This window comes from Pipra filicauda, unplaced genomic scaffold, assembly GCF_003945595.2.
Source record: "Pipra filicauda isolate LSUMZ 115617 unplaced genomic scaffold, ASM394559v2 scaffold234_size1211729_pilon, whole genome shotgun sequence".
Classification (NCBI taxonomy): Eukaryota; Metazoa; Chordata; class Aves; order Passeriformes; family Pipridae; genus Pipra; species Pipra filicauda.
The window spans coordinates 256,244-280,888 of NW_024104348.1; the positions used below are offsets into that span (position 1 = coordinate 256,244).

At 38.3% G+C, this 24,645-nt stretch overlaps 1 protein-coding gene across 4 annotated transcripts in view; it reads left to right on the forward strand.

The window, feature by feature from the left end:
* The window catches only part of TSPAN9 (tetraspanin 9), a 172,387-nt gene that overhangs the window by 64,169 nt on the left and 83,573 nt on the right, over positions 1–24,645 (forward strand). For 3 of the 4 annotated variants that reach the window (XM_027722101.2, XM_039381612.1, XM_039381613.1), the window contains one exon: positions 13,765–13,844. In XM_027722101.2, coding sequence (XP_027577902.1) covers positions 13,782–13,844 — 63 coding nt within the window. In that variant the 5' untranslated portion in view covers positions 13,765–13,781. Of the gene's footprint in view, positions 1–12,898; positions 13,845–24,645 lie in introns of those variants that run through there. The other variant, XM_027722099.2, reaches the window with a different exon arrangement.

The following is a 24,645-nucleotide window of genomic DNA, read 5'->3' on the forward strand; positions in this document are numbered from 1 at the left end:
AAAAGAAACTCCAGCATCTCTGTGCTCAAGGATCAAGCTTTCTTCTTCTTTATAAGTAACTTTAATTTAGGATCTTTCAGAAATTTACTCTTGAAGGGGTTAAACCAACCCTTCATCTGTGTAGCTGGTACGTCTCTAGGGGCAGATGGATTGCCTTTAAATAATTACTAATCCCTGTTTTTTGCAAATATATTACATTCCTTTCCTTGAGGAAGGTCCTTTATTCTGACAAATATACTCCTGTATGGAATTCACACTCCAGTAGGAAAAAAAAAACAGAACATGGTGATGGGAAAGACTGGAATTCATTGTGTAATTTCTTCTGTTAAAGAAGAAATCTCTTCTGTTAAAAGAAAACATTTGTTAACAGATTAGAAAGGATAACTACCAAATTAAGTCACACAGATCAGACAGGCTTTATGATCTGCAGATAACTGATAGGATGAAGATGCACTAATTTGTAAAATCTAGCTATGATAAGAAACACATCTTTTTTTCCCTTCTCATCAGTGTGATAGCAATTTCAATTTGCCACTATTTCACTAGTACTACAAGGAGTTCAGTGTCAGTCTTTTGCAGTTCAAGGAGACATTATGCTTTGATAAGAAATTCCACAGCCCATCTTTGGTGCCAGTAGCTGACTCAAGTTTCGGATATTGGAAGAAAATGTTAGAATCACAGCAAAGTCTAGGTTGGAGGGAGATGCCAGAGAGCACGTGGTCCAAACTTCTATTGAAAGCAGGGTCCCAGTTCAGGTTATCCAGGCTCCTGTCAAGCTGAGTGAATATTTCTAGGAAGGGAGATTCTACCATCTCTCTAAGCAAGGTACTCCAATTTTTAATCGTTCTTCACAGAATTTTTTTTTTCAGTTATATCCAGGATAACTTTTTCCCTGAGCAATTTATTTCTATTGTTTGTCCTGCCAACATGCATACTTGTGTACCACCATCTTCTGTAATTGCTTTTTAGTTATTGAAAGACATTTATTGGCCTTCTGGAAAGTGAGAGTCTTTTACATGTTAGGCAGCACATCTGTCCTGATCTTAGTGTCTGCCTAAAGCCCTGATATTAACATTTTATGAGGTGAAAGTTTTATTTCAAAACAGCGTATAGCATCTCTTGAGGGTATCTTAATTTGGAATCCTGTCCCTAAGCACGTATCTTTTCTCTTCTATAAGAGAAGTCAATGCTTTAAGCTTTCCCAGTACTGAAAAATATGTGTCAACAATGTGTATCTGGCTTTTCATTTTGAAGAGTCCCTGGTTGCTTTAAAAATGTGGTTTACAGATTGTGCATAAGAGCTACTGGTGACCAGCCTGTGAAATCTGAGAGGGAATCTGGTTGACAGAACTTTGTAGCAGTGTACCATGTCAGGCCTCCAGCAGTCTGAGGGTTGTTTTTTTTTCACTGCTTGAGAATGCCGGACACTGTGTAGAAATCTGTTTTGGATTATTTGGCTTTTGAGCATTTGTCCTTTATATTAAAATAAAAATAACTGTATCTTAAATATGAAGGATGTTTAAAATGCATGAAGATAGCTCTGTGCTAGACATTTTGAAGGGTCTGGTGCCTGGGAACAATTTGTTAGGGAACAACACAAAGGGAAGAATTCATTATTCCCCTCTCCCCTTTCCTGCCTATGCCTTCGTACAGATGTAGTTTCTTTATACTCAGTTAGATATCATCGATATGTGATGGAGACTATATAAACACAGCAGATGTATTAAGTAGGGACAAAAGTGAGACATCCTTATAAACGGAGCTAAAAATGCTATGGAACAGCGATAGGCACTCTTTGAGAGGCACTGAACTGGAATAAGGTTTCTTTGAAATGATCAAGACATTTTCTTAGTCTTTTATTTGCAGCATAATACATAAGCCTGTCATCCAATTACAGGACAGGTGCAAAGCATCATTCTGTTTGGAAAAAGATTCCGTGTAAAAAAGAAACTGCACCTTGCAATTTATCAACTCTGTTCGCTTTGTATGTTTGGAGGTCCCTAACTCCTGATTCTGTTTATTAAACTTTTATTGTTTTTTGTTTCCTTTAAACCTAGAGTTCCAGTGGTACACCTGTTGGGGAGTGAGAAGAGTTCTTTTCTTCTTTTTTATTTTCGGTCCTAGACCCAATTACTTACCATATTACAGTTTCTGAACCTTTGTTTTTTGTGTGGGGCAGAAAGCATTCAGGTTAATTTAAAAAAAAAATGCAGGGAAGTGAGCTGACTTAATGTAGCAATCCTTGGAATACAAGAAACACGGGATTTCAGACTACAGGTTTTGGTTGGAATTGTGTGTACTCGAGTACTGTATTTCTTCAAGAAAAGAGAAACATACAGAATCTTTTCATGATTGTGTCTTGCTTCAGCTTGCAGTAGAAGGAAGTAACACCATTACCGATAAATGTTTAATATAACAGTTTCCATGCTATTAGAATAGAAAAACACTAAGTACTATACAAGAGAGTTCTGCATTAAAACCATCAGCACAGAAGAAGGTGGGGGAGGAGAAGACTGAGACATGGTCATTCTAGAAAAGTTGGGTTTCAAATATGGGATAAGATGATGAGTTTGTAAAACTCTTCTGAAAATTATCCGGGTGGCTTGAAAGAGTTTTCTGTGACTTCTGGGCAGATGTCTGGAAGAAAAGGGAAAAGTGCACATAAGAAATGAGTATATGAGAAAAATAACACAGAAGGAGACCCTGTTAGCTGGATAAAATCCAGGGAACAAAGTATCTTTCATGTTAGGGGCATTGATGTCCAAACCTGCATGGATCTCTCTTCTATAGACACTGGGATTATAGAGATAAAACAACGAAAACAATCAAAACATTACCAATGGATTATATTATTGTAGATTTACCTTTAACTTGTTCTCTTGAAGGGCAGAAGTCTGGAATGCCTTTTCAGTAAATTAGTTTAGGTTTAAAGTTGGTCTAGACTTGGACATTTAGGAGAAAAGAGAGAAAGATCATATACATATTGTTACTAGGGACATCGAATTTGACTCCTACAAGGCATATTTGGACCAAAAGGAGCACTGTCTACCCTTACATGATATTGCATTTTCTAAACCTTTAGTTTAATTCATGTTGTTTAAAAACTCGTCTGGATGCACACCATTGACTGAGCATTTATGGCCACGTATTTGATAGATTCCTCTGAACCAGTCTGCAGAGCATAGCGTGAAACATCATGTTGGTTGTTTCTGAAATAAAATGCCAGCATCCCAATTAATTTGTAAATGGAAAATATCTGCCTGTGGTGAATTAACAAAGTGCTGCTTCTAAAGGCCAATTGATATTTCATACTGTAACTACTGCATAGTTGTGACATACCTAAGTAGATCAGAGTAGATTGAAGGACACAAATAGTTTTCCCCTCCAAAAGACACTTTTTTTTTGGTCTTTCGGATGCCTCTATGGGGAATTTTTGCGAGGTTCTTAGTTTCTGATTGCTGATCGAGGGTATCTATCTTGGTTTTCTCATCTCTGAGGGACACTGATGATACAATTAAACTTTTTCAAAACTGAAGTGAATGTGGGCTTGGCTTTTGGGAAAGAGTCAAACATGCTTGCATCTATTCTTTGCACCCCATATTAGGCTCTGAATGCCTGGTATTGCAGCTAGCACACAGCATTCTCTCCAAGTGTAAATGAGTCCTCCATAATGCAGATAAGGTTATAAAAATTATGTTTTGTCATTATACTTCTGCCTTTATAAGAGCTCATTAATTAATATACTCTAAAAAGTTAAGTAGCTCCTACTGTAAGTCAGAGAATTGAACTGCTGTGGCTTGACAGGCAGGGTCACATCAAACTGTACTCTGATTTTTTCCCTTTTCCTTTCCTCCTTTGTCATTTTTAATCTCTCACACCCTTGTAATAAGAGCTGACACCGATCACAAAGCTGATGAATAGTAGCACCATTACATAAACCTGCTGGATTATAGTAAGAGGTTTACCTTGTTTTCATTATTACACCCTTTCTTGTGTCTCATGCAGAATAGATGAGAACCATTTAGCCTCGTTCTTGTGAGATGAGTAAGGTGGCTAAAATATCTGCCTCCTCTTGGGATTTAAATCTGACTCTGTTGTTGGCAAAGCAAAAAGCATTAATTGCATGACTGTTACGTTACAGGCGCATCCTATTTTAAATGTTGAAGTTCACCACATTCCACCATTCACTACACAACATGGAAGAAGCTTTATTGTGAAACAGAGAAGCTTTATTGCAAGGGCAGGTGCAGATGCTCAGATAGGATTGTTTTTGTAAATCTAAAGAGCTTCAAGACAGGAAGGAGGCTGTGGACTTTGCTCTGGGTAGAATTTGAGGAAGTTTGTTGAAAGCCATAAAAATGAGTCCAGCCCAAATGGGCAGGATGGAATGTGGCTGTCCTGCAGTGGTTTGATCAGAACTTAAGAAGTGCTGTTAATGGCAGTTAAGGTATATTCTATTTACCTTGAATTACTCAAAACTATTTCTCACAAATTCAGGAATGTCTACCTTCAAAGACAAAAGGAGGTATGTGCAGGGAATTGTTAGGCAATGTAGCTTGTTGTCACAGTTGGTAGACCTCAGGGAGGACCAGGAGTGAGCTGGGGACTAAATGGCTGTAGAGACTAGTTCCCACCTTTGTTTCCAGACATTTCTGCCCCTGGGTGATGTTGAGGGCCCAGCAGAGGGGAACATGCTACTGTGACTTGAACTCAGCCCTCTCTGCTGACAACCTTCTTCTGTGAAGCTACTGGCCCTGGGCAGGTACTTAAATTTATTTGGCAGTTTGACTCCTTTATGAAAGTTGTGTCTCTGACCTGAAGGTGGGACCTGTGATCAGGTTTTGCTTGGAAATGCTTCTGGTAAACAGCTTTTTGAGAATTCACGTCCTTCTGAGGGCTGACTCTTCAGTAAGGCATTCGGTCTGCCACTTACAGTGAATCTTAAATTGGAGGCTGGGGCAGGTGATGAGTTAGTGGGGAAGGAGCCTAAAATAATGGTGCAAGTTTGCTGCCCATTGAAGACATCTGGGGCGCTGCCAGCCCTGACACAGTGGTTTTAAATGTCCCCATTCATAGAATGACACCTGTTTATGCTTAAGTGCCAAAAAATGAATATTTTAGCAGTGAAGGAATTCACTCAATTGTGAAAGGAATGTGCTTAGAAATGTTGCTTCATGGTATAACTGAGCAGGTTTCAGAGATGTGTGCTGCCTTTTAAAATGAATGCTTACATCATTCTCTTGGTCCTTTCTTTGCATGGAGCCATTCGTATGAGGGTTTTTTTAATTTGTTGGTTTTTAAGTTTAATAGTTCTGCTAATACATAGACACCAGCTGTCAGCTAATTCAAAACAGCAGACTGCTGGTGAAAGACAGCCTCTTTGGAACAGATGTTAGAGAAAATCCACCTGATTTTGTCCAAAGGACTTGTACACATTGGACACAGTTAGAAGAGTTATTGTATTAATGAAGTCCTGGTGCACCATCCAAGAGGAAGAAGGGATGCCATCTCTCATGATAGGCAAAAACCTTTGGCTGTTTGCTAGCTTTCTTTAATCTGTAGTCAATATAGAAGAAGTAAAAGTCTAAACTGTCATTTAAAGTGGGAGTGGAAGAGAAGCACTCAGATCATGTACTTTACCTCTGCAAAAAATAGATGTTAAATAAGAACCCTTCTCACTCTCGCCTCTGCTTTCTTTTTTTGGTCTTTAATTTTTAGAGCATGGTTTTGGAGGTCTGATTTGTGATGTTTCATCCCATGGGGGTATTGGGGATATGATGTTGTTACCTTCCTGCCTTGGGTTGACAGCTTTCTGGCCCCTTGATCTTATATTCTCTGTATGTGAAGTAAAAAGCACTTCCTTGCATATGATTTTTTTTGTGTACTGGGAGGGGACAGCAGTTGTACCACACATTCATTTGCATCATTGATGGCCAAGGCTTGATTGGTTGTGTTAGTATCTTCACAAGGAGTCCCTGACTTGAGGGTGGTCTTATTGATGACTTTACAAGAAATTAGTATTAAACTAATGCTGTTGTAGTGAGAAAACTCCCTTTCCTCCTACAGGTAAGATACAAATTTAAACTACAAGGGTTTTCCTATTAGGCTCTGAAAAGTTGAACATTTCAGAGCCAAATTTTGAATCTGAAATAGAAAAGCAGACTAGGGATGATGAAAAAAGGTCTGTTGAATCTGAGTAACCTCATTTTCATAAAGATAAAGTGCTGATAGATACAGAATTGATTAAATTAATTTTGAATTTGAATATTAATTCTTGTGTCCTTTGAAAAGAAGATCTTTTTATCAGCAGATTGGGAATGATTATGGTATAAACATAGCTCAGTCAGAAAGAAGCCCTAAGATGGTTAACTGAACTTATTAGGGAATTAGAGAGTTTTCAATAACAGGAGATGATGAAAAGATGAGTGTTTAGTTTAATGAAGGACAAATTACATGAGATGTAATAGAGGATTATAGAATGATGAATTATGGGATGAGGATGAATACCAGGATAGAGGACAGAGCTGGAAGGCTTAATAATGATAGTGAATAACAGGAAGATGCTGGTTTTTATAACATAATGCATACCTATGGAACTCACAGTCCTGAGATATTGAGGCTAAATTCTCAGCAGAATTTAAGAAGGATTAGCTGTTGATGGAGATGAAAAAATGTATTAATTGTTGGAGAAGCGGAGATAAACACCCTGCAATTAAGCATGTATTCTTATGCTAAAAGTCATAAACAGACTGGTATTCTCTGCTGCCCGGCAGGAGACAACTATGTACTTGGGCACGTGCTGTTCTCTTACCCCTCATATTCTCTGCTTTTTCTCACCTACTAGTGGGAGAGTTGGTAAGGTAGTTTTGGGACTTAAGAGGAAAAAAAAGACCGATAGTTATTTTTTTTTCAGAGTCAGCTGTTAGTATCGGTACTGTCTGTTGTATGGGTTCACTTGCTCTACATATGTACAGTGCCAAGCCCAAGAAGATTCTGATTTCCAGGAATTCTCAGAAACAAACGGTAAAAAGACTTTCTGGATTTCAGTTCTTAAAGGTGAAACTAGCTATGATGAATTGTATTCTGACATAGTATTTAGAGTACTTCTTTCAGATCTAGCATATTTCATGATGGTGTTTGTGAAGTTAAAAGATCTCTGTATTAGTGCAAATGTTTTGATTTAAAAACTTAAATGTTGGTAGCAGGATTTCTATTTTCTGTTCTGTTTTTCTGTCGCTCTGGAAACTCAAACGTTCTGCTCAGTCTGAGGGCCCCTGAAGGCCAACTGGTGTGAAGGTGTGACATAATCACAATTTCTTAGCTTTCAGACCTCATATTGCAGTTTAATCCTCATGTCCCATATCTCCTGTGCATTAGCATATCAAGTCATCATCTGCATTTGATCACAGTGGGTTAAGGTTCCTGACATGATTTACAGCTAACTCCTTTGCACATTTTTGAGACAGGATCTTATTCTGTCTCTAGTGTGAAATCCTAAATGAGAAGTCTCAGCCACATACGCATTGTTGACAGTAAATGATTTTTAGTGGAAATCCCAGGGACCAAATGAGACAGAACGTTTGGCACAGTAGAAAGTCTTACAACAGGATCTTATTTTCTTGGTCATCCGTCCAGCGAGGACTCCATGTAGGAAGGATAAACTCTTTTTATAAGTGTAAGTTAGGATAAACTAGCAAGTATTAATTTAGTCCATTCAAAGAGATTTTCCCTCTTTTTTTACCTCTTTGCCTCAGGGAGGCAAGGAACATTACTCGTCAGAGGCAACCATGAACTGTTATGCAAGTATCATCGTGTCAGAGGAAACAGATTATTCATTTCCTTTCTAGCAACAATTTCAAGAAATATAATTTTTCTGGGTCAGGACTGATGAAGGTGGGTATTGAATTGAGACGTCTAGACACTCAATTCCTGTATCTGTAAGAACAGATTAACTCCCCATAGATCACAAACTCAGTGTCTCCTCAGGTGTGCTCCTTCACACGGTTCCTGCATCCTGGAGGGCTGTCTTACTCCTCTCTCTCTCTGCCAGGCCTCCCTTTCCTTCAGCTGTCCCAATGCTAGGTGGAGACCCAGAACATGGAGCTCAGCCTCTAAGAACCCATCTGTGTTTTCTTTCCAATTTATGCTGTATGCACATTTACCTGTCCCAGATAACTGAAGTTACAGTACTTCCGTCTGTTTCTGATGGAATACTTTTCTTCTTGGAAAATGAAACTGTGTCAAAGGTTAAATATGGCTTGGGATATTTGATTCTGAAAAACACAGGCAGATTTCAAAACTTGTCTACCGTACAAAGTTGTCCTTGAAACCTACCTTGTTTCTGTTCAATCCCATGATGGCAGAATGCTTTGGATTTACAGGATGCAAGCTGTGAGCTTGGAAGGTCCTAGGATGTGTTTTACAACCCTCAGAGCATCCAGGATTTGCTTATAAATCCTGTAGCCTTAGTAGACCTGGGAACTCCAGGTATTTTGGCTCACTGGTGTCTGTAAGCTCTTTGTGGTGGAACCAGGAGCATGGAAGTCCTGACAACCCCATGGTTTTGTCTCTCATGTGATCCTAATCTCAGTTCTACTTTTTGGACACTCTTTTCCCTTTAAACGTTTTCCAAAATCAGTGGTTTTTGTTTGGTGGGGGGTTTTTTGTTTGTTTGTTTGTTTTTGTTTTTTTTTTATCTGAGGTTTCAGCTGTATGTAACTGTATGCCAGAACCACAAGCTGTTCTTTCCAACTCTTGTTCCATAATTTTCTCATGGCCTTCCGGGATTCGTAGTAGTGACTGGAAAGCTGTAGTCACTGAGTTTATACTCAGCGTTCTTGGTTCTTCGCCTACCTAGTGTACCCTGAGGAAGGTTTGTACAATTGAATTCTTGGTCAATATAATTCAAAAGAAAAGAATGAATTTAAGAACCATATACACTTGGTAGCGTATGCATTTGTATGTCTCTCTGCAGGGCTCAGTATTGTTCTGAAGTCATGTGGCAGGGTTACTAAAACTCATGATTTCTAAAAATAATTAATTTGGGAATGGTGCAGTGGTTAGTGTACTAGCTGAGGACATGTGAGGCAGAAATTCAGTTAGCTTCTCTGCCAGCCATTTCTTATTCATCCTCAACAAGCATCTTGGTCCTCGAGTTCCCCATAATTAAAACAGTGGCAGTAGCATTATCCTACCTAATGGAAATTGCAAGGTAAAATATGTAATAAGTTGTAAAATGGCTTGTGTATTGTGGTGACTGGAGTTTTTGTTTTTCCTTTTCAAAAACTCACGGAGTTTCATATTTCATATTCAGGAATCATGGGAGACATAACAAAAGCTTAAGATATTTTTACTCATTGTTCAGTATTTGTTCCTGTTCTTGCCTATTGTAGTTCCTCTCCCTCTCACTGAGTCAGCAAGATCATTTAAGGGGAATGTATGTAAGATGGATTCAAAACTTCTAAAAGGGGAAAAATAAATGTAATTTTTATATATTGCTGATATACTTTTTATATCTGTATTATGTTGGTATAAATACATGGTTATAAATACGTGTATAAACTTGGTCAACTTTTGCTCTCCTTTGCAGCATGTTTCCAGAAACCAGTTGTGCAAAACAACTAGCTGGGTATAATTGACACTTAGGTTCTGGTGAGATTAAATTAAGGGCTGAGAAAAAAGGTTAAATATTTTGTGACTTGCACTAAAAAGTGAAGTTGTTGGAATCTATACTTTGAAGACTGTGGTAGACTGTTCTCAGGAGGGAACCAAGTAAATCATTTTCAGTAGGAGAACCAGCCTATGCCTTTCTGGCCATAGTACTAATACTCTTTTCCATTTTTTGGCTACACCCATTGTGACATCCACTTTTATACCCGGTTATCTGAAAACTGCCTAAATTTTTACCTTTAATACTTGACAGAGCCATTTAGATGGCTGATGTTTATTGCCTTGTCCCAGGCATGTACGTGTGGGACTGAAATTATTTTCTTGATGTGGAGGCATCACTCAACAACAAAATTCTGTGATTCAGTAATCAAACATTAATGATGTACAGAGCGAGCTTTTGAATGTTTTTCATGCCCTGATTACTAAACAGAGGTAAGGTCTGTAGTGAAGCAAAATGTGTTTGTCCTCGTGCTGAGGTTACACTGTCGAGTGGGACCACTCTAAGGTGCTGTTGAGTGACCTGCAGCAACACCTGCCGCTGAATTCTCAATCAGAGTTAGAGTTAAGTGCAGTGGTTGGTCAAAACACAGCTGGACAGACAGGTTACAGCTTTTTCACCATGTATTTTTTCAGCAAATAAGCAGTTCTGGGTGATTTATTAACTGAGCTACCTAAACACTGAGTTAAGAGTTCCAGCAGGAGGAAGTGGTGTCTATCTGTAAAGCTGCTCCATGGCTTCAAATTCAAGTGGCGGAAAGTTACTGAAGCTTGTAAAGTGTCCCTGGTGGCAACACCATAACCATAAGAGAGTCATATGTTTTCTTGCTACGCAGCGGGAGGGGAGGCTGATCTGGAACTGTGTTTTCCCTAGTGCTTGTTGCTCAGGCCTGCATTTTGAGGCTGGCTATTAACTTTACGTGTGTCTTCGGTTGTTCATGCTGAAGTACAAACTGTGCTGTAGACCAGCTGTGGAGATCTCTTAATGGAAGATACATTACAGGTACTGATAAAGTAAACTAATATTTTGTAGTATTTGAAGGTAAAAACAGAAAACTAGAAAACTTCAGTAAGGTCTAGAAATGAAAACTGGAAAAAAATAAGGTTGGAGGTATAGTTGTTTTGCCTGTTTTTTCTTTTCTTTTTTAAACCACCAATAGAAAGTTTCCACTATTTATGAACTAGGATTAGCTTTGTGGAGATTTTTTATGTATTTCAAAACATTCTTTTAATTTTTTAACCTTGAGGAGGGCAGATTAATTATTATTGTCATATAGCTTCAATGGGATGGCAAATATTTATATTGCATTAGTTTTTACAAGTGAATAGCAAGTTTTTTTCTGTAGCTAGTCTATGTCAGTATAAATTTTATGGCAACCTGAAGGGTGCAACAGGAAAAAATGCTTTAAAATACCTGTGCACTCTCATAATTTTTTGACTGAGAGCTCAATTTTGTGTGAGAAGTGAAAACCACTGAAAGTGTGGTTTGCTGCAGCATAGGTTTGCGGTGGCACAACTTTACACTTTCAGTAAGTGAGTTTCAAGCAGAAGAGTTTTTTCAGACTTCTAAATCCATACTCAGGCTTGTGTTTGAATGCGAGTTATGTGCCAGGCTGCTGTGTCTGAGGCAGGTACCTGGCCCTGACCCACAAATCACTTCCATGTTTTTTTTTCTGGGAAAGTTGATTCTTCTTCAACTGCTCACGTTGAAGTTTGTATGTGAACCATAGACGTGGATAGAAATGCCCCATTCTGCTTTGGTTGCTGCTAATTAATTTTTTTTATCTTGATGTTTTGTGCGTAGCCGTTTCTGCTATCATACACAGTGCTGAGCAGTCATCTTGCAGTTGTCTCTCTGATGGACACATTCAATGCAGACAGTTCTGAAATTACTTTTGAAAAGCAAAGTAATAAGCACTGTTGATACAGGCTCGGGCCTGCCTGTTGCTAAAATGTTATTCTGTAGCAGAATAGGTGAGAGAATGATATTACACATACAAATGCTGGGTATTTCATGGCATGAAGTACTTATGGTGGAGGGATATTTTCACAGAAAAAGCCTATCAAGAAGGGTATAGCAGTGCTATAGGGTGTTGATTCTGATATTGTTACATAAAAAATATAGAATTTTAAGAGGCTTTTGGGTATAGATGTCTAAGATTGCATAAATGTTATATTGTCTTTTCTCAAAGATACCTGATACAATAATTGACAGTGCATTTTAATGTGCATGTGAAAGGGACAGTTGAAAATGGTGCAGAATTTTGCTTTTCCTGGTAGCTGTATTTCTTTCATAGTGGCCTCCTAATGTGGTTTCTTCAGAGGCAAAAAGAAAAGAACAACCTATATTTTAAATCTGCTATAGCACTTTGCACCATCAGTGCACTGCTTTTACGCTTATGACAAAATGACAAATTTGGAAGCTTCAGGCGTGACCTGAAGTATTTCTCTTCCTCTCCTCCAGGCACTTACACGCATATGCACAGACACACATGTCCTCTCTGTTTCAGAGTCCTAGCAGGCATGTTGTGCTACTATGTGGAAAAGAAATGTGGCATTTGGGTCAGTGTTTCTAGTTCACAGACTACTTGTGATGTAAGATGGCTTATTGCCGTGCATAAGAATAATCTCTGATATACTAGTTAAATAGAGTGTAAATAGCTGCGGGTTCAGATACTTTTACATTTCAGGAGTTTTAGGAATTGATTGATGACCCTGTAAGAGGCAACAGCTCTGCTTTTCTGGTTATGGTTAATTATATCACAGGTAAAGGTGTGATTATGTGCATGTATAACTGAGACGTGCCTATTCAGCGTATGCTGAGTGCTAGCCTATTCCAGTTCCTTGTCCCATGGCATTTGTATAAGCCAGGAAAAAAAATGTAAATTACTGTTAATTTAATGAGCAAGGAAAGGTTAGCACCTGTCTATCTAATCCATACTTTTCCTGTATTATATTGCATTGAAAGAATATCACTGCCTGACAGTTCTAGTGCATAAACAGCTAAACAGTACTTGACATTTAAAGAGATTTTCTGTTGTGCACTTGTATAGTCAAGAGTAATTCTAATCCTATTAAAGATATTATGTCATGGAGGCGTGCCCTGCAGGAGAAGGCTTCTGCTAACTGGCCTGATGGAAAGCAGAGGGGAGGGGCGAGCAGGAGGGCGGATTTATTACTCGATAGTTAGGTCAGGGATTTCTGTGGGAAATGCCCAGTGGTTGCAGTTGCCGATGATTTCACGGCAACAGCAGTGAAACACAGAGTGCACTCTGGTAGCTGGTTACTGAATGAGACACTGCGAATGGGTGGAAAGAAAAAAGACAGCGTGTGAGAGAGAGTCAGAGAGACAGAGAGAGGGAAGCTGAGAGCAAGGAAAGTGCTCCGGCTCGAGGAGAGTCTCCCAGGTGTACTGCAGAAGCTTTTTGGAAATGGATGCAAGGACCATCTGCTGCCTATAGATTAGAGGGCTGTAGACTAGGAGTGCAGAGAAAGAGCTTATGGCTCTTTTGAATAAAAATCAAAGTTCTGCATAACTGATTCATCAAGATAAATCATGAGTCTTCTCTTGCATGGGATATTAATGTATAAATCCATGCTTCAGATAGACACAGTACAGCCTACATTGCTATAAAAAATAAAGACAGCAAGAATGCAGTGAATAAATTCTGCAGTGATTATCTGATTTATGTACGAAGAAAAAGAGAAGCAAAACACAGACAGCTCTTATCGCACTGTGGCATTTGCAAGGCACTGCATTTAATGCTGAGAGATGCTATACATTAAATCTGACAACTGTGAAAAGAGAGATCATGGAGAAGTCAAGTAGTGAGGATTCTTCAATTCACCGGAGTCCATCTTTGGATAGCAAAGACTCAGATTTTGCTAAACCTTCTACCTCAGGGAGGCAATTTGGTCGAGGTTTTACTGCAGGAGCTTTCTATGGTACAACTGGATCACGCACACAGAGCCACACTGGGGTCGGAACCGGGACCGGCGTTGGGACTGGAACTGGCGTAAAAAGTGACAAATACAGTGCACCCAAAGGCAGCAAATACGTGGTCTTTTACCTGGATCTATCCTTTGTTTTCCTTTTAGAATTTAAGAAGTGCAACATGGCAAGAGGCTGCCTGTGTTGTTTGAAATACATGATGTTCCTTTTCAATTTAATATTTTGGGTGAGTACTGCCTTTTCAGTTGCCTTCATCTGTTAGTGTATCCTGTACTGCTGCATTATGTGTATGGTGCATCTTTGAAGCAGTACAGTAAGTTCCCTCCTCCCCTCCCTCTCTCTCATACCTGCTTGGAATATTTTCAGTGTTAAACTTGTGTCTATTGGGAAAATGCACATGCTTTCTATATCTTTATTGCTACCTGGTTACTGTAGTTTGACTTCTAATCACTCAGACTTGCTATTCTAATATGTTTTGAACTGGGTTATCTAAGAAAGGGCAAAATTGTTGCCCTTTAAGGAAGAGCAGAATAATCGTAGCATTAAAATCCTGCAGTGGCTGGATTTTTGCATTCTGTCGTAATGCCTTGTGTTGCAAAAAGCTGCAGGTTAATTTTTGAAGTACATTTTCATTGTCACCATAAATCTCATTTGCTTTTTGTAAACTTCATTTGACAAACTTCTTTTTCATTTGAAGGAAGTTCTGTTCCATTTCTCCAATTAAAACCAGTAAATTGTGTATGTTCTAACCTCTTAAGGTCAGCATAAATGTGAAATGCCTCAAATGGTGAAATAATCTGGATTCAGTTTCAGCTGCAGTTGTACACATTGGTGTGTGAAGTTAGAGACTTACACTTGCTTCTCAGGGATCAAAATTGGTTTTCCTCCATCAGCCAAGAGGCATGAGGAGTTGTAACAATGAATGCCTCAGCAAGCAAGTTAAAAGCTTAATGGCTACTTTGAGCAAAGTATTGTCATATACAAGAGAGGGAGGAAAAGTTAAATCACCTAGCAGCTAGGCATCCTTCAGTACAGTATTTTTAAGGAAATCACAGGCTAATTGAAATACTGAGTATGCATGAATATAACCCAGCATGAAACTGTTTGCTTAGTTTGAAAGCAAAGTCAATGCTTTCTTGATGGTTACAAAGCCTGGGCATGTGAACAAAGTCATTCATGGTTGTGATCCAGAAATATACAGTAAACTTCACAAATAAATAAAAACACTGTCCCTGGATTTATTTTGGAAAAAGGGGCATTAGCAGTCTGATTCAGATAGTTACCTCTAGTGTATAGATATCATTGTTCAAATTAGGAATCTTACTAGCAGGTCCTGTTTTTATCTTGACCCACTTACTGAAATAACCTTTAAGAGCAAGAGTTAATGGGAGATTTGGTACAGTGTTGAACCACTCACGCAACAGTGAGCTTTTATCAGTAATAGACTGGAATGCTACAATTACTGAACTAGTGGACATCTTACTGAAATAGAAAGATAGAACTGATCACTGAAGAATATCTGATCAAAGTTCACTTATGATTTACAATTTTTTTTTCTTTTTCTGTACACAAGCCCTACTAGAAAGTTGCCTTAACTATTTTTGGAATAAATAATTTTAAACATACCAGATTTATATCAAACTGGCTATTTGACCCAATGCTGCATTATTTTGACACCTTGGAAGTGGTTTTTTTCATATCTATATGTGGTGACTAGTTTTGGAAAAGCTTTTTTCTTATCGTTACTCATGTCCTCTGTGATCAGTCATTTAGGTGTCTTTCACCCCTCACCTCCTTAGATGCAACATCTTTCTTTGAATTTACCTTCTTCCCAAGCAACAGTTTTCTTGACTCTGCATCAGACCTTTAGAGTCCATTTTTATCATTCCTTGAACTCATAAAAATATTTCAGACTTCAACTGTGTGCTCATCTCTGTCTGCTCAGCTCCCACTGGACTTTTATACAAACACATTGCTTTGTAGGTTAAAACTAACCTACCATCTGGAGCAGTTCTCCAGTGTCCTGTGCTTCTTCAGTTCTTACTCTTACCTCTTAATCCCCTTCACACTCTCATCACCATGTCTTTTGTTGTGAAGTTTATATCACTCTTCTTTCTGTTATTGAACTTTGTCACCATATCTCTATCCAATATTCTAAAAATGCTTTTTTGTATGAACCGTGCTATACGGAATGAAAATGATACTCTGGCGTGGTAAATCTGAGAGATTATAAAAAAATACCAAATGCAAGATGTCAGGTACTTTTCAAAGTAGTTTACAACAGAAATTTGATCCTCTGTCCTGGTTTAAATTGTTCAAAAGTGCCCCTTCAGTGTAGCTGGCTTATACTCAATTTTGCAAGCCAGAATGATGTTACCATGCATCCTTCCAGTCTTGCTATATTCTTACTTCTGTTTAACTGGGCTGTTTTATTGTTTTGAGAAATTCAAATTAATAATATTATCATCTTCTTTTACTCGTGGAAATGCAAGCTAGAATGAAGCATACTACAGGCAGGTGTTCTGTAGTTTGCCACATCTGGCTTCCTACCTGGAACCTACATTAGTTCTGCTATGCCTATCTAACAGGTTTTGAATGTTTGGCTCTGCTCGTGCTCCCTGCTGATGCTGTGCACGTGCAGTATCTCTCACTCCTGTCCTGTACTCTCCTGCTGGTCCAGCTCTGGACTCCCCACACACCCGTGCCAGTGCCCTTTGCTCCTACTCTGCCCTGAAGCACTCCTTGCTATTTCAGTCCTGTCTTTCTTCTTAACCTTTTTTTTTCCATTCCCAGGTTTGCCCATTCTTTTGCTTCCTTCTGAATTTCTGTTAAGAAACCCAGGTCCAAAAACATGAAGTTGTTGCCTGCTCTTGAGCAGTGACTGTCTTTTGTACTGCAAGGTGATTTCTTTTTAGAAAGAGAAGACTCATTTTTAAATATGAAATTTTCTGAGCTGTAATTTAAAGCAGAATGAGACTCCTGGTCTTCAGAGGTGAGGAGACCACTTCCACACTGTTATCTTCTGGTAAAGGCAAGAAGCATTTTGTTTTGGTCTCTTTTAAATACAGGAACTGGTTTAGGCAACTGGAAACAGAGGTGGGAAAACTGTGTTTCAAGGAGTCTTTAAACAGGTGCCAGTCCAGCAGCTGTACAGCTGCAATAGGCAATCCAGCAGAGCAGCTTGGTTACCACAAAGCTGCATTGTTCTGAGCCTGCAGAAGCAGAAAGCTTGTCTCATAGGAAGTGTTGTTCTGCCATAGTAAAATGGTTGTGAGATGCTTCCTCTGAAAATGAAAACAGGAGGTGTCCTTTGGCATCCCAGAATGCTGGGCACCATTTTCTTAAATGATTCTTAGTGTTGGCTCAAAGGAGTATATTCTTCTGTAGGAAAAGAGGAACCTTTTCCCATTTTTTGCTTCTTGACACAGAGAAAGAGATTGGGACCTAATCTGTCCCTCATGGGCCAATGAGCTGTGCTACTCTTTCAGCCTTGCAGCTAACTCGTGTATCTGAAGACATGTGAGTTATATATTAATATTATATATTGTACACAGTATTTTATGTAGAATATGTTTTACATATTTTAATATATATTAATAGATATATATACACATGTATAGGTTTTAAGGTGATAGAGAAGTGCAGTGGTGAGTGGATTCTCTCTGCATTTTGAAGCCAACATACTGTTGCTGTGGTAGCTACAGTCAAGGGTTGCCTTATATTGCTTGTGCCCAGCAAAAATTCAGTGTTTGTAAATTAGACTACAAGATATAGCTTTTGAAAATTAGTAACCTGTGTATTATTTAACCTGGAAGGATCACATGTGAGTTGTGCAAACCAAATTTGTCTAAGTGGGGCCTAGCAGTAAGTTGGAACAGAAGGTGTTTCTCCACCATATTACCAAGAGCTTCAGGTATTTCTCTGTGTCCCTCTGATTCTCAGCAGTTGTTCATGGCCATCTGGCATTGCTTTCTTTTAGAGATTAGGGGAGTCTGAGCTGAGGGTTAAGGAAGCTTATAGTATTTAATTGTGTGGCTAGGATGATGATTTACACTGAATTCATCCTAAGTGCATAATATGTCTTGCAAAGAGACTGGACAACTACAAATGTTAAATGATTTAGTTTGCCTTCAAGAATATTTATGTGCAAACACATACAGAGATTGCAAAGTAGCCAGTATCACTCTGCAGAAGAAATAAAGTATTGATTTTTGCTTCTACAGATAGCAGCTAAATTGTCAAGAAAGGTTATTGCCAAATATAAACATTAGGGTATATGTCTTTCTATGGTAGATTTCACTTCTCTGTTATTAGAGAGAAGGATTACAATAATTATTTTCACCAAATGTATTAGAAAATCTTACTGGTTATAAAATGGAAATTCTATAAAACATGAATTTTTAAAAGAAATTTTGCTCAGGAAATGAGAATTTTACAGGCTCTTAGAAGGGAAATTTTGAAGTGACTGCAATAAGATAAAAAATTCATTAGATAACTTTGCAAGGAGTCAGTGGTCATGACTACATTTTGGGTTGTTCTATTAATTTAACTAAGGTTAATGAGTCCACATACAGTAAAACATTCATAATACACATCTTGTTAGTTTTTACCAATGCTTAATTTTAATATAAAATGCATTTTATTAGGGGGAATATATGGCAAGATTATTAAATCTGATGTTCTGTATTTCAATAACAGCTAAGGAAAAGCTAACCATAGTCAAGAAAATCCTTAGTGGGGTTTATTTGTTAAAGTGCTTACTTTTAAACTACTAAAAAAATTCTGATAGGAATAATACCTATGTATTAATATTATATTTATAAGCAGAAGTTACAGATTATCTAAGATAAATGGAGTCAAATTTACAAATTCAGTAATTTAATACTCAGTTTCAAAGTAAATTTTGTTATAGGTTTGGAGTGTTTTCCTTTCACTGAAACATAAGTCTAGAAGAGTGATGTCTAAAAATCTTTAGGCATCAAGAGGAAAAGTTGGGCTGGAAACTTGATGGTCCAGCAGTAGCAGCAAAAGTCAAATTTTTCGCTTATACTCTGTTATTACAATAATGGATACTATTGCTCCTGAAGAATATTTTGCTGCGTTAATTATTTGTCTAATTTAATCTTATAGTAGGAGTAATTAATATTTTTTCCTGTAGAGTAAAAACAATTTTTTGTGTTTATCAATGAGCATAAGGACAGTAGTACAGCAACCATGCAGGTCACTTTTACTAAAGTCCCTTCTCTGGGTCTTGCTGCTGTCAAAGCTATTGGTACTGTAAAGCAGCTAACAATTTTAGAATGGTTTACATAAAATTATCCATACTTATTTATGCCAAACTGGAATAAATACTATAGTGCACTGTTTAGTTTGAAGTACAAAGCTTTAATGCCTAATTGAACCTGTTGGACAGACAGTTAGATCATGTGAACAGACTTTGTCCCTACACATAACTGAAAATTAATCTCTGAGGTTTAAAAGGGGTGGACAGTTTGTCCCTTAAATGGGAATAAAATTGCTAACTACAGACAGCGTAGAAAAGGAGACACTTTAAATTTCTTTCTCTTTTGTTGTCCTCCCACTGATAGTCCCCATTTTCTGACACAGGGGATAACGACAAGGGGAGACAGTAGGTGGCCCTGGAATGCTTGTCTCTTGACATAATAGCAATATTTATTTCTGCTGTATTTTGACTCTAATGACATAAGTGCAGTGACAGTTGCTGTACAATCCTGTGAAAGTAAGACTATTCAAAAACAACCAACAAACCAAAACCAAATAAAAAATCCCAAACGAACAACCCCTTCCACCCCAACCGTAAAAAAAACCAACAAAAAAAAAAACCCCAAAAACCCCCAGAAGAAACCAACAAGACAGTAAATTCTGGAAAAACTATGTTTTCATTGACATTAGCAGGAGAATACTTTTTTTTCAGTAGAGGCTTGAGAAGCTGTGAAAAGATCCCAGCTATTGGTTTTTAGCTTCCCCTGCAAATGGTACAGCACTGTTGGGGTCCCTATGGAAATGTGCACCTCAGTGGGGGAGAACTATTAGATAAATGTTTTAGCATGACAATATTTTGGCTGGGAGAAAAAGGAAAGGTAATATTGAGTTCAACACTGTGATGTCCTAATGAACATGATGTAAATGAAGTCCATTTGTAACCGGCGTTATGACATTATAGAATAATATTCAAGCATTATTGGAGGCCTGAGACTAGTTTTAATTTTAAATAGTTAGGTTTGCATGAGAGCTGAGTAAGACTGGTTAATCCAGGTGGAGAGGGCCCCATAACTTGTTTTAGGGTATAAGCTGTTTCAACTTGATAGGGAAGACATAAGAAATGGCATTTTTTGCAGTGGTTCTCTACTAACTACTCTTTGCTAGCACCATATTTTATTCAGGTTGTTTTTAGGTGTATGGACTTTTTAAAATTATTTTTTGTTTTCTTTCAGCATGGAAGTGTTTTTACTCTAACTGTAGGTGTGTGTGAGGGCCATTTGTGTCTGTTATTTTGAATAAACAATGAGTTGATTCATCACTCAAGTAGACTTGTTGTATAGAACTGTTATAATGTAGCTTGCTGGACAGTTCATTTGTACAAGAGGAGGTTTATGGTCATTAAAAGTAAAAAGTGGAGTAAGAATTTCAAATTGGAAAACAAATTACAAATTACCCCCTCCAGTCCTCCCTGCCCCCCCTGTAATCCCAGAGTTAAATCTTTCTTTAAGTGTATGACTCAGGTTCTGTTCCTCATATCCTTTATCTGCATGACCTTAAGAAAATTTCTTCAGCCTTCTGTGTCTCAGTTCCCCTAACTTTAAAAACAATGATATATCAACTTTTATAAAGCAATGGTTATAAAAATGGGATATAATTATTGTTAACTTTGAATAAGCCTAATAACTGTGATATTTCCTGCTTACTTGTGGATTTTTAGACCCATTTCAGTAAGCTGCTTGGTTGGGCCTTGGTTAGTATGTTCCCTTTTTTGTCTGTTCCTGCTACCCATGAGGGAAGTAGGACTGCAAGAGGCCCATCCAAGGGGGTATAATCTTTCTCATGTGAGTAGTGGATGAGCTTGTAACTCCATTATCTGGCTGTCCAAGGAGGCATCTAATTTGTTTGTTTAAACACTGCTGACACAGAACAAGATCTGGGTAGAAAAGATAGTAGGATGCATTCCAATTTGTGGAAAGTAAAGTATCGTTTATTGGGGTTTTTCTGTACACAAAGTTAGGATGTTCCTAATGGGCCTCCAAGTCACCACAGATATTATGATATACTATAGCTCCTCTGTTTATAATTTGTGAAATTACCAACCTTTCAGCAACTTACTAAAACTCTGAATTAAAAGAAGAATTCTGCTGGATATCTTGGGCTTTGCTTCAAATATCTTGCAGAAATAAATAAACCACACTTTCCAAACAAAGTGAAGGAACCTAATATAGCTAAAGGTGCGTTATTAGACAGTGAATGTTTGCTGAACTTGTTGGAAACTTGTCACGTAAAACTTAATCATTTTAATAACCACTTTATAGAAATTACTGCAGACACTGAACGGAATGCAATTTCAGAACTTTCTGAAACAAATTAGCTTTAAATCGACTTAGATCTCCACTCAGCTCAATCCCTTGCTTCTTAGGAGCAACTTAAATTGCTGAATTTATTCAGCAGAGATAATTGAACTTCCAGTTGTTTGGAAATTTGACTGGAATGATTGTTCTTTCCACCTGCTTTTATTGAGCTGAGCTGAAGTTCACATGGCTATCCAAACCTTTTTCACTTAACTACTGCATCCAGTGTAGCAAGGATTGTGAATATTCTTGGGACCTACTGCTAGTTTGAAATTTAAAAGTCATCTACAGCTCATCTTCAATAATGTCTCTCAAAACCTGGCACCTTGGCCAATAGCTTTATCACTGCTCAGGTAATGTAGGTAGGGCTAGGTTTTCCACAGGGTTACAAAACATCCAGTCAATGTTTTTTGTTGTCCTTAATCAAGTTATAGCAAGTCCCTACAATCTTAGTAACCAATCTGAGCCCATCTGTAGGTGTTTAGTTTTGCAGTTAACAATTTGGTTTTCATCTCTTACTCAGAACCTCTGTGCTGTCTGGTAACAGAGCTGATGGTTACCCCTTGGAAAGCAATGCATCCCTGGGAAAGGGATGGAAACTGAAGCACAGGAAGACTAGTTTGCCATTTCTTTTATTTCTTTCTTTGCCTTCTTATGTTTGCTGTGTTTTTCTTTGTTAAATGCAGGAAATGAGAATTAACTTTTCAGAATTGAAAGCATTAATACTGTTTGAAAATACTGCTTCTGTTTTAGTGGGGAAGGAATTCTGTCCTCATGGTCTCCTGAATCCCTTGGTACTCCTGTCTTCTGACTCTCCTGAATGAAAACCCCTTGTCCTGTTTCTAATCAATGCACCAGGGACATGTAATTTTGAAAACAGCTTAACCTAATGTCTTTATGTCTTTCTTCTCATATAATACTGGCAAGTCATGAAGCATCAGAGATTGAATTTGTATCTTTTTTATTTCTTTTGTGGATTTCCTCATACTTCTCTTTTATGTGCATTCTGGTACAATTTCTGCTGCTGTAGGTACAAATTATAGGTCTGCAGTAGGAAATGATCACATTGCTTTTGATTCTTAAAAGCGTATGACACATATTGAGTGTTGCTGCAAGGAATTGAAACCAGCAGAAACTGGTATGCTAATCATTTGTTATAGAATTATTAATTTCTAACACTGTATTATGTTGTGACTGATAAGTATTTATTTTTTCACTAGAATAAGTGCTATTTAATGTTTTTTAATCTTTTTTATGATGAAGAAGACTGAAACGACAATAATGGGCTATGGATGAAGACAAGATTATGAACAGATGACTATAAGCTGTAGGGGTTCATCAGCTTAGCAAATTACTAGTCATTAGCAGAGATGCATTAGTTGCTTGTGTGCATGTTTCTACCATGTTGCAAATGTTGATGCAAAGCATGTTAACTTAAGCCACACAGTTTACTCTGCAAATAATGTATATAATGGTTAACAGTGGAAGCAGAAGGGCTACTTCTGAGTCAGAGGTTTGTTCTTTTAGGCTTTTTAATTGATGTATTAAGCACACTTGGTTTTAAATGGTGCTGCTGAATACTTATATTTTGTTGGTTAGCTGTGTCACTGCTGAATAGCATGGATTTTTCACAAGTCTCCTTTCTTCCTCTGTATTGTCTTGGAGAGTTTCCAGCTAGTTCTGATCTTACGCAGGTAAGAGAGATGTCTGTCAACAGATTGTAATTCAGAAATGCAAATATCTCATTTTGTCTCATTTCATAGTAGTTTTAACCTCAATTGGTGGTCCTTTACTTATGTACCCACTCCTCACATTTTCCACTTCATCTAGCTATTGCTGCATTCCAAAGTTTGCCTTTTCTTCTGCAGTGTCCTCTGGATGCAGAGACACAGTTAAACTAGAAAAAATAAACTTCATGTTCTCAATTGCTCTTTCCTTAGAGTTTTGATTGCCCTGTCTTCTCTATTTTCACTGCTTTAAGGAATTGATATTACATCTGTTGCCATAATCCTAGAGTGCCTTAGGACCACTTAATGAATTTATCCTCTTGACACTCTGTAAGTATAGGCAGTGCTTTTATCCTCATGATACAGATGGAAGGCTGAGACACCAAAACAAAGAGAATGTCTGCTTCGGAGCAGAAGGTAGAGGGCTGAGAGCTATTAGAGACCAGAACTAGCAAGTTTCATAGTTTAATCCCAGCCAGCAACTAAGTACCACACAACCACTTGCTCATTTCCCCATCCCCCCACCCCAGTGGGATGGGAAGGAGAATCAGGAGAAAGGTGTGTTGAGATAAAAGCAGTTTAATAATAGAAATAAAATATAATAATAACAATAACAAAATAATGATAGTTGTAAGGCAAACTGAGACAACAGAGATAAATAAAACCCAAAAACCCCCAAGTGATGCAGGGTACAATTGCTCACCACCCACTGACCAATGCCCAGCCCATCCCTGAGCAGCGATCAACAGCTCCTGGCTGAATCCCCACAGTTTATATACTGAGAATGATATTCTATGGTGTGGAATATCCCTTTGGCTCGTTTGGGTCAGCTGTCCTGGCCATGCTCCCTCCCAGCTTCTTCTGTACCTCCTTGCTGACAGAGCATGAGACACTGAAGAGTCCTTGACTCAGGATAAGCACTGCTCAACAACAAGTGAGGCACTGGAACAGGTTGGTCAGAGAAGTTGTGGGCTCCCCATCCCTAGAGGTGTTCAAAGCCTGGATGGGCTGATGGGGTTTTGAGCAACCTGGTGTAGTGGAAGGTTCCCTGCCCATGGCAGGGTGGTTTGAACTAGGTTATCTTTCAGGTCCCTTCTAACCCAAGCTGTTCTGTGTTCTGCGTTATCAACATTATTTTCACACTAAATCCAAAACACAGCACTGTACCAGCTACTAGGAAGAAAATTAACTCTATCCCAGCCAAAACCAGGACAGAAGTGCATGTGCAGCAGACTTCAGCATAGAGAGGCTTGTGTTGAGTTCTGCATGGCAGTGCCCATGAGCTCAGAAATCCTGCTGATCACTTATCTTGAGCTCGGGTGTCTTTGCAGCAGTCTTCCCTGCACTTTCGTTTCCAGATTAGCTTGGGCAGAGACAGCTTAAATCTGTCTATATCCATGGTGTAGATGTGTCCTATTAAGAGACTTGTACAAAGTTAAACTGAAATTGAATCTGGATCTCTGAAGTCCCTGTTAAGTGTCTTAAGCAACACACCATCTGTTACGCTCCATGCCTTGTGAGAGACTTCAGAGGCAATTACATACTTGTATGGTGTTGTCTTGTCCATAGACGCAAAACTCCTATCAGATTTAGGAGTTACCATCCTTTTATTTGGCTGTGTACTCCAGAGGTCTAGCATCATATCACTGACACCTAGAAGAGTGGAAGTTTTTCATGACACAACACAAATCCTAAACCTCTCCACAGCCTACGAAGCGTCACT